Genomic DNA, 17,739 nt, shown 5'->3' on the forward strand with positions numbered 1-17,739 from the left:
TTTGCAGCAGAGAATCAGGGAATGTGAAGGTAAGTTTATGAAGATGGAAAGGTTTGTTTTTCAAACAATGGTGTTTTAATGGGTAAACACTTGGGATGTTACTGACACGGTACTTGAACATAATATATGACTCCCTTAACGACGAATCGGCTTCCAAACAGGATTTTGATGGTACTTTTAGTTTGAGGGGATCAAGCGTGATTTCTGCTGATATTCTCTCCGCCTGTTGGAATTGTTACATATTATAGGGCATGCCAAGTGACTCAGGGTAAAAGCCAACTGGGAAGTGCTCACCATCTAAATTACTAGTGACCTCACTGTCATAGTAAGCCCTCACATTTGTCTAAGCACATTGTCAATTACCAAGGATGTTCACGTTCATCACGTTCACATCACAGAGTGATACCACTAGATTACAGATGAAGAAATTGAGGCTTAGAGGGGCACAGTAAATAACGGAGCTGGGCCTTTAGCTTAGGTCTGCCTGACTCCAAAGGCAAGACCACATACACAATATCAAGAATCCTTGTATCTTGTAGACCTTTCTTCAAGTTTGCCAGCCTGAGCTCTATTGCCTAGTATGGTGCCTTTGTATACAATTGACACTCAATAACTATCACAGGAAAAGATCTGCAACGAAACCATTCACAGCACTTCTTACCTTCTTTTCCTTGTGTTGGGACCAAGCCCATTTCAAATGTGAGCACTCTATCCAATAAATCAATTTGAAAACTTAGTGTACCGCTCTCTCCATGAAATTAATTCACAGATTTATGCCTCACTGATATAGGGAGTAGTGAAATTACTCCTTTTCAAAAGAGGTTCACTATAATCATGTCACGGACTGTTTTATAATGGAGGATGTTGGCTGAAACATGAAACTAATTTTAAGATTTGGACCCAAACTTTAGGAGAACTTTTGTTACCATTAAATTTCACCTGTGTCAAAGCAAGCTTACAATTCATAGCAGCAGATGAAAAACCAAGGGGTTCTCTACCCGGGAGCCTCCATCTCTTACACACCATTCACAGAGGGCTAAAAAACTGAGAGCTGAGTGTATCAGAACTCTCACCATAGGGCTGCAACATTCATATGAAGAAAACTTCCTTTTATCACTCCCTTTGTCACCTTTCCTGGCTTTCCTTCCACACTTCTCCACCCCAGTCCTGCTTCTTCCTCCCCACTGTAGACCACAATTGTAGGATTTCTCTGGAGTACACCAAGCAAATAAGAACAAGGTTGGTCTTTCTCCGGTATTTGAGTCTCATTTAATGCAGCTACCTGGAAAACTCACAGAGCATCTGCCTGCGATGTCTGGGAGTACTAGACACTACTTGAGATGGTTCTGTTGCAACTGTCTCAAATTGACCCTGAGTCAATTCACTTGTAGTACTTTGGTCTGTTTAAAGACTATTGTTGCCCTGTAAGCGGAGGGGGGGGGGGGGGGGGATGCAGTTACCAACATGAAGACCCACACAGAGAAAACAAGTTGGTCTCTATAACCATGTACATAGGCAGACAAGGTATTGAGCACCTTGCAGAGAGCCAGAGATGGACAAGGGCTCTAAATGAGCCTTGAGAGGGGGAGGGAAAATGGCAGGATTCTAAGAACTTGGGTTTTCCAGGCTGATAATGAATAATCAGGTAGGAGGCTATAGTATCAGGCGTTCGGAAAAGAGCTTGCTTTTCTTCAAGTTCCATTTCCAAATCCAAGTAGACTAATGAGCTTGCTTTTCTTCATGAAAGGTGCTTCTTTCTCGAAGCAGCAGGCAGCGGGGAGTACCCCTTGCCACTGAGCAGTTGTAAACATGAAGAAATGAGGAATTTGGAGGGGGAAAATAGAAGTGTAAGCCAAGCCTTTCTGGAATGGTGACAGTGCTCACAGTAGACACAGACTAGGGGACAGAGAGCCTTAGGAGCGGCTGCACTTGAAAAAACTCTATCTTCCTTCTGTCAAGCTACTGTGCTACGAGAAAATGCTTTTGGAAGTTATCAATAGATTTGCAAATAATGGGAAATGATTAAAAGGCCTGCTCAACCCTGGGAGATACGGGATAGGAAACTGGTTCTGCTTGGCAACCTTAGTCACAGGCTCCAAAGAGAAGCGGCTTTTCATTCCAGGTGGCCAGCCCTACAATATAGGGGTAGTTAACTGAGGATATTCCTGGGTGTTCAGGGCCAGCCTGTGCCTGGGTCATTCTGCACCTGTGATTATTCTGGATTCTGCAGTTCTCTCATCCTGCTCATCATGCAACAACATAGGGCCAGTATTGCTGTGTCCCCTGGGGAATCCTTCATAATCACCTCCACGCTCACTGACCCCCGGTGGGTCCTGATCCCTGCTTCACACCTCCTGTTCCTATGCTGAGCCCCAGACTGGGGTGTGACATGGTTAAGGATAAAGAAAGGCACCAGCTGGCTGATGGCCATGTTGCGGATGAAGGAGTCAGTTTGTATCTAGAGTAGAGCTGGCCACCTCAGAAGCACCCAAGAGGAAAATCTGGTTTAAAGAGAGAATGAGAGAATGAGGGAGGGAGAGGAAGAAAAAGAAAAAGGAAGAGAAGTATCATACCTCCCAGAGTCATCCCTGCTTCATAGCATTTCCGGAGGCGACAAGATGGACAATTTTTCCTTCGGAATTTATCGATGGTGCAATCATTTCTGCTGGCACACAGGTACTTCTGTTTCCCTGGGAGAACAAACAGAACAGTAGATGCCCCATTAATGCATTTCCAGAATCTCTCTCCTTTAGTATTTCTAGGCAGAAAGGGCATAAGGATGTATCTTGCTGGATGAGAGAAGTGGACAGAGAATGGCCCTAAACAATTTGATCACACAGAATCACACAGCCTGGTTTAATTCGATGCTGTATTGTTTGGTTTTCATAGGTGTTTTTGTAGGGATGAACAACTGAGGTCCTGCTGATACTTCCTTTATGACAAGGACTACTCACTGGTTTATAAAAATAAAAATGTTCTACCTTTACTAAAAGCTAAGAATGGGACACCTGGGAGACTCAGTCAGTTAAGTGTCTGCCTTCGACTCGGGTCATGATCCCAGAGTCCTGGGATCGAGCCCCGCATCGGGCTCCCTGCTCAGCGGGGAGGGAGCCCGCTTCTCCGTCTGCCTGCCTCTCCCCCTGCTTGTGCTCTCTCCCTCCCTCTCTCCCTCTCTCTGTGACAAAAAATAAAAAATAAAATCTTAAAAAAAAAAAAAGCTAAGAACGTCCATGGGAAAGTGATCAATGGCAGAAATTACCACTCCTTTAGCATGACACAGCAGAGACTTGGACTTAGGCAATGCTTCTACGTCCTGACCCCTGTAGTCATTCAAAGGATCATACTCAAGCTAATACAGTGCTTTATTTCATAATAATAATACAGGTAAAACTTCTATAAAAGGGAACTCTATGAGATTTCTAATTGTCTTTAAATTGATAGTGATCCTGCAGGTTATAAAAATCAGAGATAAAGCTCACTCTTTGTGAAGTGAATCACAACAGGTGAGAGGAAGTCCTTTGAAGCCAGCAGAAGAAAAACACTTGCTGTCCTGCTCATTGGGAGTTGTCACAGATACACAGAAACATGCTCACACATATGCACAGACCCAGAGAGCCTCAGGATCACAGCTGTTCCAAGAAAGACATGGAGGGCCCCTCAAAAGCACATATTTTACTCAATATTTTGCCTCCTCACTCCTAACATAGGCCTGGCATACAGTAGGCCCTCAATAAACATTGAATGAATACACAAGTGGAACAGGGAGATCCACAGGCACACAGAGTCACCAGCAGAAATAGACAGAGATACATACCCTGCTGCTCTGAAACATGCAGAACTTCTCATGCTTGGAGCCCTGTGACAGCCTGAGCTCGTGCATCCCCTCACTCCACCCCTTTCTTTATCCAAGTCCCTCTTATTTACTGCTGCGCTTTAGTTTATGGGAGAGACTGGGATTTTAGGGAGGCTTCTTTTGGCAGAGGAGGCATGTTTGTGGTAGGGAAAAGGAAGAAAAATTGAAAAGCAATTGCTATTTGATAGCAGGGAGAAAAACACATAAATTCAGCTATAGCTTGTCTCTTCTGTCCCTGTTCAACCTAAAATGTATAGATCAGGCACAGAAAACACATGTATTATACTAGGTTTTTTTTTATGTAGGAGATTCAGTAGTAGCCAGGTCAGCAAGACCTTTGTTTTTCTTCTTTCCTCCTTCCCTCTCTTCCTCCCTCCCGCCCCTCCCTCCCTTCCTCTTTCCCCGCCCCTTTCCTCTCTTATTACCTTCCATTTGTCAAAAGATTCCAAAATGCTGGGCTTGAAGGGACTGTTAAAAACCACCCCAGTACAATCCTTTCATTCCAAGGATGAGTTCTGGGAAGGTGACTTGCCTGAAGAACACTCAATTGGAGGCCCACGAAGGAAGAATCTTACTCTTTAATAGGTACCTACTACGAACCAAGCCTGTGTTGGCAAGTTTACATATGCCATTTAAATGAATAACCTCAGCCGCGTTTTGAGGTAGATACTACCATTACTTTTACTTAACAGATGAGAAAACTAAGGCCTCTAAGCCAGTACTCTTTCTACCATACCACAGGATTTTATTTGTATAAACAGAACACATAATTTACTAACAGCCTTTTTTTTTTTTTTTAAATAGGCTCCACGCCCAGCATAGAGCCCAATGTGGGGCTCAAACTCATGACGCTGAGATCAAGACCTGAGCTGAGATCAAGAGTTGGACACTTAACCCAACTGAGCCACCCAGGGGCCCCACTAACAGCCTTGGCCTGCTGCAAACTGAGGATTGTTATATGCACGGAAAGGACGGCGTTATGAGTGCCATTCAGTCTTTGAGTATCAACTCCTAGAAGGGAGGCCCTGTATCCAATTCCAGTGGGTTCACATCCAGTGCCATGGGTGTTCTAGAACAGGGACATCCCCACAGTTTTTGTGCTGCTGCAACCCTCAGAACGAGTTTTCACGTTAATTAGTAAAATAGGGTCATTATGAATACTTCTTTGAAGAATCTCTTCTTCCACAGGAAAATACTAGCTCCTGAACCCAAGTCTGCAAAGGAATGGTTGCAGAGCCACTGGATTAGGGCTCCCAGAGGAGTTCTAGATTCCACTGCTAAAAGTAAACCACCCTCTGAATGAGGAAGGTTACAGTGGAAATGAAAATATGTTTTTCAATTTGGACCATCTCTCTAGCTATAGTTCATACTTGGTCCCAGAGTGTCTCTTGGCCTAAAACAACATGGCCTAAAACACAGATAACCTTTACAATTAACCCAGGAATAAGTGCAAAGCCCACTGCAACCAATACCATTGTGTATTTATTTAACTTACTGAGCATTTATTATGGGCAGGATTTTGTACTAGCTGTTGAGGATACAGAGGAAAATCTCTGCTGAAGAAAAATGTTTAAGTCCCAGATAACAGAGAGAGCACTAGGCTGGAAGTCACAAGACTTGAATCCTTGTTCAGTCTTATTACTAACTCACTATATGACCTTGGACAAGTCCTTTATCCTCTCTGGGCTCCATTGATAATATGCAATGCTTGAACTGGAAAAATCACTAAAATCTTTTCCAGCTCAAAGAAACTTTATTTTATTACTTTATTTTAATTCCAGTGTAGTTAACATACAGTGCTATATTAGTTTCAGCTGTACAATACAATTCAACAATTCCATATCCAGCTCAAGGAGTCTTAAAGGATATCTGGATTTTATCCATAATGTATTTGTGGAGTCTTTCATACAAAGGTCACAAGTATTATCAATAAGCAAGACATTACCAAAATAATGGTCTCTTGTCCCTCAACTCTCTCCTTTTAGGATAGCAACTTACTGTAACATTGCCTCTTATATCTGCAGTTATTCAGTCTTTTCTCTCTGTTTTCTAAAGTCCTTCAAAAACCAAGGCACTTAACAGTATTGGAGAGGCAGTGTTATTGCAAGCCATATGCAACATATGTATAAATAACATGCTTATTCACATATGTGTACTCATGTATGTGTTAATGCACCTGTGTGTGGGTGTACACCCACAATAGGGTTCCTGAATTATCTTTGTATATATGTGTGTGAGCACATAAAGTATATAACATATTAAGTCATATAAATGCATACATATGACATGTATGTTTCTTTGAAGCAGAATAGTGATGTTAAAGTTTTAAATGACACTTAATAGTGACAGAAGTGGTCGGGGGTCCCAAAGATGGATATGGAAGGAATCTCCTAAAAATGGAACTGTGACTCATCTGCACAGTTTGGATTAGGAACAAAAACAGGGGATGGACTACCCTCTCAAGGTTGTTTCCAATCCACTTCTCCCGCCTGAATTACCAACTTCCCCAAATGATGGCAGAGCCAATGTACAATCACTGGGTTGATATTACTTCTCTATTTATTCTACTTCTCCAGTATGGCTGAAATTATCAGCATTCTTAATTATAACAATGGATTAAAATATAATACACAGGGGCGCCTGTGTGGCTCAGTTGGTTAAGCGACTGCCTTCAGCTCAGGTCATGATCCTGGAGTCCCGGGATCGAGTCCCGCATCGGGCTCCCTGCTCGGCGGGGAGTCTCCTTCTCCCTCTGACCCTCCCCCTCTCATGCTCTCTCTCTCTCATTCTCTTTCTCAAATAAATAAATAAAATCTTAAAAAAAATAAAAACATAAAATATACATAATAATATATATTATACATACTTATCTTCATATAATAACTATAAAACATATAATATATAGTAATAAATGAAAACATAATATAAAATACAATAACATAAGATTAAAAATGTCTCCCACTTGATTAGCTTACAAAAGTTAATATCAATCTTGTACAGAGTAGTATAATAGGGATTATTGTATACCCCATTATATAACTGAAGAAAATGATGCTAAGATGAAACTGACCTGCCCAGCATCACACTGTCAGTGTGCTACAAATCACAGTCCATAAGGCTATGAATCTCACAGATTGGAAAGAATTTTAAACAGTATTTGGTCACAATACACCCACTCCTCTGTACAAGGCTTGAATCCCCTCTGTAACATCCCTGTAAAGGGTTGCCACACCTTTTGTGAATTGCAGCCCATTCCATTTCTGGACTCTGTTATAAGGCTATTCCTTCCAGGAAACTCAGTATTTGTCTCCTTGGAGCTCTGACCCATTGGGTCTAATTAGAACTACATCATCTTTGGACTGTAAGGGACATTAAAAGCCTTATAACAAAATGCCCCAATGTGATGCCTGACTCTTCATTTATGAAAATGGACACGAAGTATTGAAATGACATGTCCCAAGCCATAGGAAGTTGGTGATAGAGCTAGAGAAAAATCTGGCACCTGCATCCAATGGAGATGTAGTGTGGGTGAGTGTAGCCTCAAGACAGAGAACTCTGTGGGTGTTGAGGATCTTTGTTCATTGTCTAGCAAGTATATGGCCCTGTGAATGCCTTCTCAGTGTTCAGCTGGAAGAAGTATAAGTGTATAAGATACGTGTATAAGTGTATAAGATACGTATATAAGTGTAAGTATAAGATCTGGGCCTGCCTGCTCCAAGGTGGTCTTAGAAAGTCCTCTGTTACCATGCAGTAGCCTAGGTGACTGAATAATTAACACAGACAACACAAACTCCTCTCCATCTCTCCCTCCTCAGATTCTGCAAATATTATACCTAGCTCTTTGACACTGCTGACCTTCAATAGCAAGCTTATATCAACAACCTATAATCAGTCTCACAAAAAATGTCATTGTGAAAATTTTGGCAAAATACAAAAATCCCCTTTCACGTTGAAGGAGGTAAGTCTACACTCTAGAATTGCAAACAGGTTGCACATTTAATGCTTGATAAATCTCCTATTAGAACAGCTGCAAACCCTTGACTACCATGAATGGTCACATAATGGGATAGCATGAGGTCCTCTGTATGCCAGCTGGCTCTGAAATCCTTGACTGCCTGATGGTGTTCTTCATATTTCTTCATGGTCCTATTCTTCCCTCAGAAAGCTTAAGTATGATCCAAAACTCCAGCAGGAACAGAGGTCATGAGACTAACTTCAGATATTTTCTCCACAGACTTCCCATTTCATGGGAAGACTTCCCATTTGTTTTTTTTTTTTTTTTTTTTTGTCATCCCCATTGGTGCTGCCACGCAGTATGAGTTGAGGCCAATGTTTGACTAGGCTTCCTTCAATATGTTCATTCTGAAAAATCCTACTTAAAGCAGATCAGGTAAGGCAGGAGAGTTACCCACCACCTGCAGTAGCATATCATGCAAATGAGAGGACTGAATCATCATGTTCATCATGAAGCTATAGAAAAGACTGAAGAACATAGGACTTCTCATACTTTATAACTAGAGTGTGAATGGAAGACTTATATGAACAAAAAAAAAATACTGAAGAATGTAAGAGAAGACCTGAATTAAATGGAAAGATGTACAGTATTCCTGGATGGGAAGATATAATATTGTAAAGATGTTGGTTCCCTTCTCCCCAGTGAAATCTACAAATTTAAAACAACCCAAACAAATCTTGACCAAACAACCTCAAAGTTTACCTGAAGGAGTAAAATGTGTGATATTGCCAAGATATTTTTGAAAAAATTTCCTATCAAACATTTAAAGTATTATAATGCCATAATAATTACAACAGTTTGATAATGGCTCCAGTATAGATTTGATCAGTGGAAGAGACCAGAAAAGACAGAAACAGACTCCATATATATACTATGTTATTCTAAATCAGTGAAGAAACGATGACTTATTCATTAAATGGTGTCAGAACAACTGGTAAATCATTTGGGAAAGTGAAAAAACTTAAATTACTAGTTGAAACCAAAATAAACTCCATATGAATTAAAGATGTCAATGGAAAAAAAAAAAAAAAACGAAAGGAAAGCATTAAAGTACTGTTAGGAAATACAGGGTTTTAAAATTATTTTTAAAGGTAGAAAAAGGCTTTTTAAAGAATGGCAATACAGAAACAAAAGTGAACATTTTGAGAGACTTGACTAGAAAACATTTAAACTTTCTTATAAAACTTAAAGACAACCACAAACTAAGGAAAATACGTTGACATCAAGCATGTAAAAGCGGTGGTCAATTTCCCTGATATATAAAGATGATCTGTGCAATAGAAAAATGGACAACAGACATGAAAAATAAATTAAAAGAAGAAATATAAATGAACAATAAATATATTAAAATTGTTGAACTTCAATTTCACTAGAAATCATAGAAATACAAATTAAATAAGATGTCTTTTTCATAAGTCAGATTGGCAAAGATTAAATACCAAATATTGGCAAAGAGGTATTACTCGTAGGAGTATAAACTTTTAGAGAGCAATTTTGCAACATATCCAAAAAAATTAAATACACAGAACCTTTAACCAGAAATTCCATTTCTTGGAAACTTTTTATAAGAAAACAATTATTTAAGTACAAAAAAGTTCAATATAGCACTATGTAAATAGGGAATATTGGAAAAATGTAAATGTCCAACATTAAGGGGATGGTTAAATTATTCCATTTTTATGCAGTAGAATGCTGTACAGTCATTTCTTTTTAACTCGGAAAGGTGTTCACAATATTCTGTCTTGTTAAAACAATGACAAAAATGAAGTTACCAAACAACATATTTTATTGAATCCCACCTTTAATACCTAAGGCTTTAGAGCACATTTATTCAAGTTTTTTTTTTCTATTGCAGTGAAACTTTTTTTATAAGTGAAATATTACATAGAGACCCCATATATAGAAAACAGATGAAATTAAACCTAATCTGCCTGAAGTAGGCATAGGAAACTTAGAACTCGTCCGGCCACACCTCTCCCTTTCTCCCCTTCTCTGCAGCCTTAGCATTGTGGTATGCCTTAGAGAAACTCTGTAGGAGTCCCCAGGGCTTTGTGGAAAAGCTAAGACCTACTGATTTAATCCAAACCCCATCTCTCCTATTTTATGGATTAAGAAACTGAGACTCAGAGAATGGGGGCAGGGGGGAACCTTGCTTAAGGCTATACAGCATGAGCCAATGTCAAAACAGGGACAAGAATCCAGGCCTTATTATTCATAATCCAGCAGTGTAGTGGTATTCTCATATGAGACAATACATGTGAAAATAACATAAAAAGCATAAAGCATTATACAGATCTTATCTATATTATTTATTTTAATAATAAACTCCTTGGATGTCAGAAAGGCAAGGGCCTCTGCAGAGATTATCTAATCCAACGTTCTCATTTTACAAATGGGGAAACTGAGATCCAGAAAGCAGAATGGACAAGACTAAGATTAAATAATCGGTCAGTGACAGTGATGGGATTAAAACTCAAGTCTCTTGCCCACTATGTTCTCTGCACATTTGCTTTATTATTTCAAAATAATTTTCATATTCATTATACTGCTGAGCCTTTCTTCAAAGGAGGGAAGGTACAGACAATTATCCTCAATTTATATATGAGGAAACCCAAGATACAGAGTGCTTACTGATACCAAAGAATATAGCTCAGTTTCAATCCAGGGTGCATATGCTTTCTATTTAACCACTATAACCGAACAAATATCTTATTTGCTTCTATCCTGACTTATGTCAGGATATGCTACAGGATAATGCTACAACTACCTATACTGCCTATTCAAAGTGTGAAGGATGAGTAAAACTTGACTTCTTGGGCAAGAGCAATAAAAGGAAAGGGGGGATCCCACTGTGCTTTGATTAGGTACTATTCAAACGGCCTTCAAAGATGTTACTTCATTTAATTCTGTCAAAACTCTTCCAGGTAGCTACTATTCCTATTTTAGAATTGAGGAAACTAAGTCTCAGAGATGCTGAATGACTCACCTACAGTCACCAGTTAGTAAGTGGCAGAAGCAGGATCAGAAACCAGGTCTGTATGACCTGCGATGTTGATGTTTGCCCTTATCAATGTGTTATCTCTTCTCAAATGGGTCCTGACACTATGCTTCAAAGACAGAGGCAGGGTAGAACAGTAAAAGAGTACAGAGGAGGAAAGAGGAAGATCTGAGGATTAGCCCTTCTGTTTCACTGAATCACTATGTGACCTGGTGTGTTATCTCTACTTCTCTCTTGACCTTGGTTCCCTTAATTTAGAAGGGAGTGTGGTAGGCACTAAGAAAATAGTAGTAACCTAAGGAAGGTGGATTCAGAAGTCTTTTACTCACACTGGAATTTCTGATGGGTGTCTCAGAGTTCTCCTGAGTGTGATTCAAGGAGGTCTCTAAGGGCTTCCCCTGAAAAACAACACTACTCTATAGAAAAAAGGAGCTAAGCGCCTCTCCCCGAGTGTCCTACATGACTGGAACAAGTCCAAGGCCTGTTTAGGGTCATGCATCCTACGGATGTAACTTTTTCTGGAGCCAAGACAACCTAGAACCTCTGGCCTAATTGTCCAAGGAGTCCTCCTCTTTGAAATGCAATTCCAAGCATTGTTGATTCCTAGTAAATTTTTCCCCAAGATACTGCTTTTGGGCCTATGGAACAGGCTAGACAACACCAGGCACACAGTCTATACCCTGGCAAAAGGAAGTTCTTCTGTGAAAAGGGCTTGAAAGGTAGCAGAGTCCCTTTGATTCCATGGATGTGACCATTTCCCCACCTGTCCTACCCACCCAGAAACACAGGTATCAGTTAATCCAGTACCACGGGTGGGCTCTCAGCTAATGCTTTACTGGGAGGCTTTTTAAGAGTGTTTATAAATAATGAAAATAATTCTTATTTCTTTTGACCTAATGGTTAACTCTAGTGAGAGGGGACAGGGATTAAGCCCAGATCCATCTTCTTTGCTTTCAGTACCTTCCACAATCTGACCTAAGCTCCACAAAATGAAAATGTAAAGACCACTGGACTGACAATCAGAAGAGCAGGTGTCAGGGCACCTGGGTGGCTTAGTTGGTTGAGCGTTCCACTCTTGATTTCAGCTCAGGTCATGATCTCAGGGTCCTGGGATCGAGCCCTGTGTAGGGCTCCACACTGAGCACGGAGTCTGCTGTCCCTCTCCCTCTGCTCCTCCCTCTGCTCTCTCTCACTCAAATAAATAAATAAATAAATAAATAAAATCTTAAAAAAAAAAAAAGACAGCAAGTGTCAAAGCCCAGCTCCAATTGCCCTCATTAAGTCTGAGCCTTGATTTCTCACCTAAAAAATGAGGATAACCATAATGGCATCGTCTACTTCATAAAGTTATACAAAGCAAATGGTACAGAATACATGTGCAAGTGATCTGTAAAAGGAAGAACATTAGAAGACTTACAGGTAATGTTACTGAACTTATCTTGTCTTCTATTTCCCTCCATCAGCAACCATCTTCTGGCCATGCTGCTCTCTTCATTGGTCCCTGTGCTGGTCACAAACATTCCACCTTCTCCCTGTCTTAACACCCCCCCCACACACACACACACTTCTCTGCTAAAATGAACTCTTCAGTGTTCAGTTTCAAACCATCTTCCCTAGCTACTGCCATTCACATGGCCCCCCTGCTTTAAGAGGACAGGAAGTAGAAGGTAAAGCTGACAAGTTAGATAGTGGCTGGATCATGAATAGCCCTGAATGCCATGCTATGCAGCTTAAATTTTAACATAAAGAAGTTTTTTAATTTATCCATTGAGTTCATCCACAGAAGGTGTTTAATAACTATCCTCTAATGATTAAATAATCTTTGAGTGTACACTTACTATGTTCCAGGCACTATTCTAGGCAACCAGGGAAACAACAGTGCATAATAAGTCAAAGGCCTTGCCTACAACTTGGGTGATCTTTTGGTGAAAACCGACAAGTAATAAATAAGTGGTGAATAATAAATTAAGTATTTTCAGATGGTGATACATACAATGAAGGAAGGGGTACTGTGATAGAATGGGGAAATAAATTGAGGTAGAGTGGGGAAAGATTCTATGAGGATGTGGCATTTGAGCTGACAGCTGAATGATAGGAGCCAGACATGCAAAGAGCCAGAGGAGGAACATTCTCAGCAGAAGGAATAGCAAATTCAAATGTAATAAATGTAATAAATGAATTTGGTGTGTTCTTGCAATAGCAAGGTGGCCAGTGGGGCTGGCATATGTTAGGGGAGGGGATGTGGTAGGGAAAGTTGACTGGGTGGCAAAACCAGGTTGTACAGGGTAGTAATTCTCAACCATGGGTACAAGTCAGAAACACCTGTAGAGATTTTACAAAGTACTGATGCCTGGTTTCACTCCCAGTACTTCTAATTCAATTGATTGGGGGGTAAGGGTGGGCACTGTGATTTTTTAAGATGTCCCCCCACTGCTTCTAATGTGCAGCTAGGGGAGGAAACTTGCAAGTGACTTAATAGCTTATGGATTTTTCTTTTAAGATAAGGGTCCAACGTTATTCTTTTTTTTAAATTTAAAATCAATTAATTAACATATAGTGTATGATTAGTTTCAGAGGTAGAATTTAGTGATCCATCAGTTGCATATAACACCCAGTGTTCATTCCATCAAGTGCCCTCCTTAATGCCCTCACCCACCTCCCCTCAGCAACCCTCAGTTTGTTTCCTAGAGTTAAGAGTCTCTTATGGTTTGTCTCCCTCTCTGATTTCATCTTGCTTTATTTTTCCCTCCCTTCTCCTATATTCATCTGTTTTGCTTCTTAAATTCCACATGAGTGAAATCATATGATATTTGTCTTTCTCTGACTGACTTATTTTGCTTAGCATAATACCCTCTAGTTCCATCCACATCCTTGCAAATGACAAGATTCCATTCTTTTTGATGGCTGAGTAATATTCCACATATATACATATATATATATATATAAAATGTATACTATATACACACCAGCAATGTCCACAATAGCCAAAATATGGCTTATGGATTTTTACAGCTGACACATGATTAATAACAGGACAAATGCTCGACACTGGAATAACATTTGACAGTTTACAAAGCCCCTTGCTGTTTTTGCTACTCTGGAGATTAGTGAGGTTCAGGCCACTCAGGTAAGTACTTTGGGGAGCATCAAACAGATGATGTCCTTCAGATGGGATTTGGAAAGACCATCTGGGAGAGGTACAGGCTCCAAACTCACCAAGGAAAACACCATAAGGAATGGCCAGCTAACTTCTGCCAAGGTCATTTGACATTTGGTCAAACCAAAGTTTTATGTTCTCAAGCTGTCTTCCCTTGAGCTCTGTCCACTGTTGTGCTGGAGTTGGCTTGTAGTGACTCATAAAAACCGATTCTAAGCATCACTTCCCACTTTCACATTCAGTGCTATAATATTGTTAGCTTAAATCAGTCCTGATAGGAGTATCTACAGCATGGAAATTAGCAAACACTACAATATCAAGGGCTCCCCACTGACCCTTACCCCTTGCAGGCAGAAATCCAGCTTACTGGCACACAACTGGTTCTTCACTAATAGTCATTTTACTTTCTTTTTTTTTTTTTAAAGATTTGATTTATTTATTTGAGAGAGAGAATGAGAGACAGAGAGCATGAGAGGGAGGAGGGTCAGAGGGAGAAGCAGACTCCCCGCCGAGCAGGGAGCCCGATGCGGGACTCGATCCCGGGACTCCAGGATCATGACCTGAGCCGAAGGCAGTCGCTTAACCAACTGAGCCACCCAGGCGCCCTAATGTTATTTATTTATCAAGTGTTCCACAATAAAGAGCTTTAATCAAATTATTTATATCTCCTTCCTATATATCCAAGATCAAATTTGAAAACTGAAATATAATAATCTACAGCTGAGACGCACATCTGTGTGTGAGCACTGTGCTCTCCTTCTCAGTGTTGTTCTGATTAGATGTCCTGAAAGTTCAAAAGCTACATAGCAAGATGATTATAGTGTAGACCTTACCAAAACACTTACATGCTTCTGGACAAGATTAAAGATGAGAGAGACAGAGAAAGAAGAAAAAGAAAAGAAGGAGGAGAGGAGAGGGAGGAGGAAGGGGTGGGGCTGAGAAGGAGAAAGGAAGGATGTGGTGAGGAGGAGAAAAGATGAAAGGAAAAGAAAACAAAAAGGAAAGGAAAAGGTATATAGAGAGAAAAACCCAAGCCTGGGCCCCATTAAGGACTAGCTGAACTGTGTGACAGCTTCAAGAAAATCTGGAGAAGCTTTTAGTGCCTCCCCTAAGTGCTGCCTCACTGAGGTCAAGGTTGCCTATGGTGTCACGGCCATCCCTAGCGAGGGCTGAAGCATTATTAATTGGAGGAAGGAAGATGCGAGCCTGCATCCCAATTATTTCGTAGCCACCTTCTCCAAGTCTCTCCCAAGGACTGTTCTGAGTGACTTCCCCCTTAGGAGAGTCACGCTGTGATGGACTCGTAGCACTAAGAAGCCAAAATTTCTTTCTGACTCTAGCAAAGCCCCACAAAGGTGCTGAAGGTTTGAGGTGGGGCACTCAGAGGAATCAGTGGAAACCATAAAGAAAGGAGCCAGTGTAGTACAGTAGGGAAAAAATGGGGCATTGTAGTTGCACAGATTGCCTTCAGGTCCTTGCTCTGCTTCTTACTAGCTGCAACTTGGGGCAAGTCACTTGACTTCTCCGGACCTCAATTTAGCTTACTGTAAAATGGCAATGTAGAGCATTTCAGGCAGAGGAAAGGATACATTTGAAAAGGCACAAAGGTTGGAAAGAGCCAAGACTGATGAATTTAACAGGCTGTAAAACCAATGATTTGTTGGTCATCAAAAACTCTAAAATATCACAAACACATTGATTCCATCCATTTTTCTCTCCCTTTGTACCAAAAACAACGGTTTTTCTTTTTACAGCTACCTTAAGACAGACAAACAGATGACCGTTCCTTCCCCCAACCTCTGCTTTGGCCTGCCTTTTGGTGATTACTATCTGAAAGATCAGTTACCATAACTGACCAATAGGCATGGCTAGGAAAATGACATCTGGAGGTTAGTGGGGTGGTAGAGTGAACGGCTGGCATGCTGACTGCTTAGTTAAAGCACGCCTAGGCTTTACCTTCCAACCATCAGAGAATGAGGCCGGGAAACTGCATCCCTTGAGAAAGGTCCATCCATACCCTCCATTTGCCATAAAGATAATGTATTTTCCTGTTATACATTTGAATTCCCCAAAAGAATTCTCACCAAAAATGTAAAAAAAAAATCAACTGAATTATGAACAAAAATAACGGTTACTGACAAAATGAGAAGTCTATCATTAATCTTAAAATTCCTCTATAATGTAGAACCCCAAAAATGAATAAATTACTCCTTTCCATTTGTGACTAGAAAACGCAGGAGAACTCAAAGAGTACATGTTGCTAGGCTTTCCTTAATGAAAAACAAAACAAAACCAAAAACAAACAAAAAAAGAAAAACCCACCCAGGCCAACTGGAGGAACATCAGCTGACAAACAGGTCTAACTTCATCTGTTCTTTTTTCACTGTCCCAAGGGCCCCTAGGTATTTGAGTGTCTATGCACTTTGGAGTACATTTTCAGCACTAAGGGCACAAGAAATTTTCCTAAAAACACAAGAGTCATCCTTGGCTCTAAAACATGTAAAACATCAATAATTATTAGTAATCCAGGACAAGGAGACTTGCAAAATTCCAGTTTTGAAAGAGGCCCACTCTGGAACATCAGGAATGTAAAATTATCTTCAACTAATGATAGGCAACCCCGATGTTATTCAGGCTTAGTCATTCTCATAGTGAGTGTACCCCTTCTTTGTTCCCTAAATATCCACCAGTAAGGATCAGTTCATATATATCCAGCATCTTCCTAAATCATAAACATTTATATAGCCTCCACCTTGCATTTGTAGGTAGCTTTACAACTTACAGATAGTGTTCCCATCCACTGTCTTCTCTGAACCTCACAACAATACAGCTATTCAGGGCAATTATTATCATTTTACAAATGATAAAACTGAGGTTCAGAATGGTTAACAGAGTCATCCAAGCTCATGCAGTTAAGAGATGAAATCAGTGCCACAATCAAGTATTTTGACTCTTACTCCCATTCTTTTCTCCATAGTTTTCCAAATAGCAACAAAACAAGTTAATTATAGTCACTCTGCTATGTTTTGGAAGGCATGCAAACCATTTTACCTATTCCATTAAGATATATAAAAATTTTAAAACCTAGACTTTCTGGAGATCAGTTATCTGGAAAAGTTCATTTAGGTGGAACATTCCATTTACCTGACAATACTGGATAAACAAAGGGTTGGAAATGGGGCATAATATTCATTATGTCATTCAACAAAAAATTGTTAAACACCTATTAAGTTGCAGAATCTATACTAGGCACTGGTTTCTATTCCATAAAACAGATAAAATATTAAGAAAAATCTGGGCAGAATTACGAAATTAATTAATTCAATACATATTTATTAAATATCTACTCTATGCCAGGCAGTGTTCTGGATGCCTAGAACATGTAAGTGAACAAATAATAAAAAAAATCATTACCTTGACTAATATTCATTTTAATGTGTGTGAGGAGGCGCAGGAGGGAAGGAAGCTGACAATAAACACTAGACTCAATTAATTAAAAAATTAAGTAGTATGTTAGAAAGCAACAATTGCTATGGACAAAAAGCATCGTAAAGGGGAGGAGAGTGCTGGGACAGACTGATTTTAAATTGAGCGGTGGAAGCAGGCTTCATTGGGGTGACATTTAGGAAAAAACTTGAAGCAAGTGAGGGAGTAAGCCATGCATATCTTAAGGAAGAGCATTCAAGGCAGAGGGAATAATTGATATAAAGGCCCCA

General features: G+C 40.1%; 1 protein-coding gene across 1 annotated transcript in view; it reads right to left on the reverse strand.

Moving 5' to 3' along the window:
- AR (androgen receptor) overlaps positions 1–17,739 on the reverse strand; it is a 176,531-nt gene that overhangs the window by 26,966 nt on the left and 131,826 nt on the right. The window contains exon 3 of the mRNA XM_021679980.2: positions 2,574–2,690. Coding sequence (XP_021535655.2) covers positions 2,574–2,690 — 117 coding nt within the window. The remainder of the gene's footprint in view (positions 1–2,573; positions 2,691–17,739) is intronic.

Source organism: Neomonachus schauinslandi, chromosome X (genome assembly GCF_002201575.2).
Source record: "Neomonachus schauinslandi chromosome X, ASM220157v2, whole genome shotgun sequence".
In the NCBI taxonomy this organism is placed as follows: domain Eukaryota; kingdom Metazoa; phylum Chordata; class Mammalia; order Carnivora; family Phocidae; genus Neomonachus; species Neomonachus schauinslandi.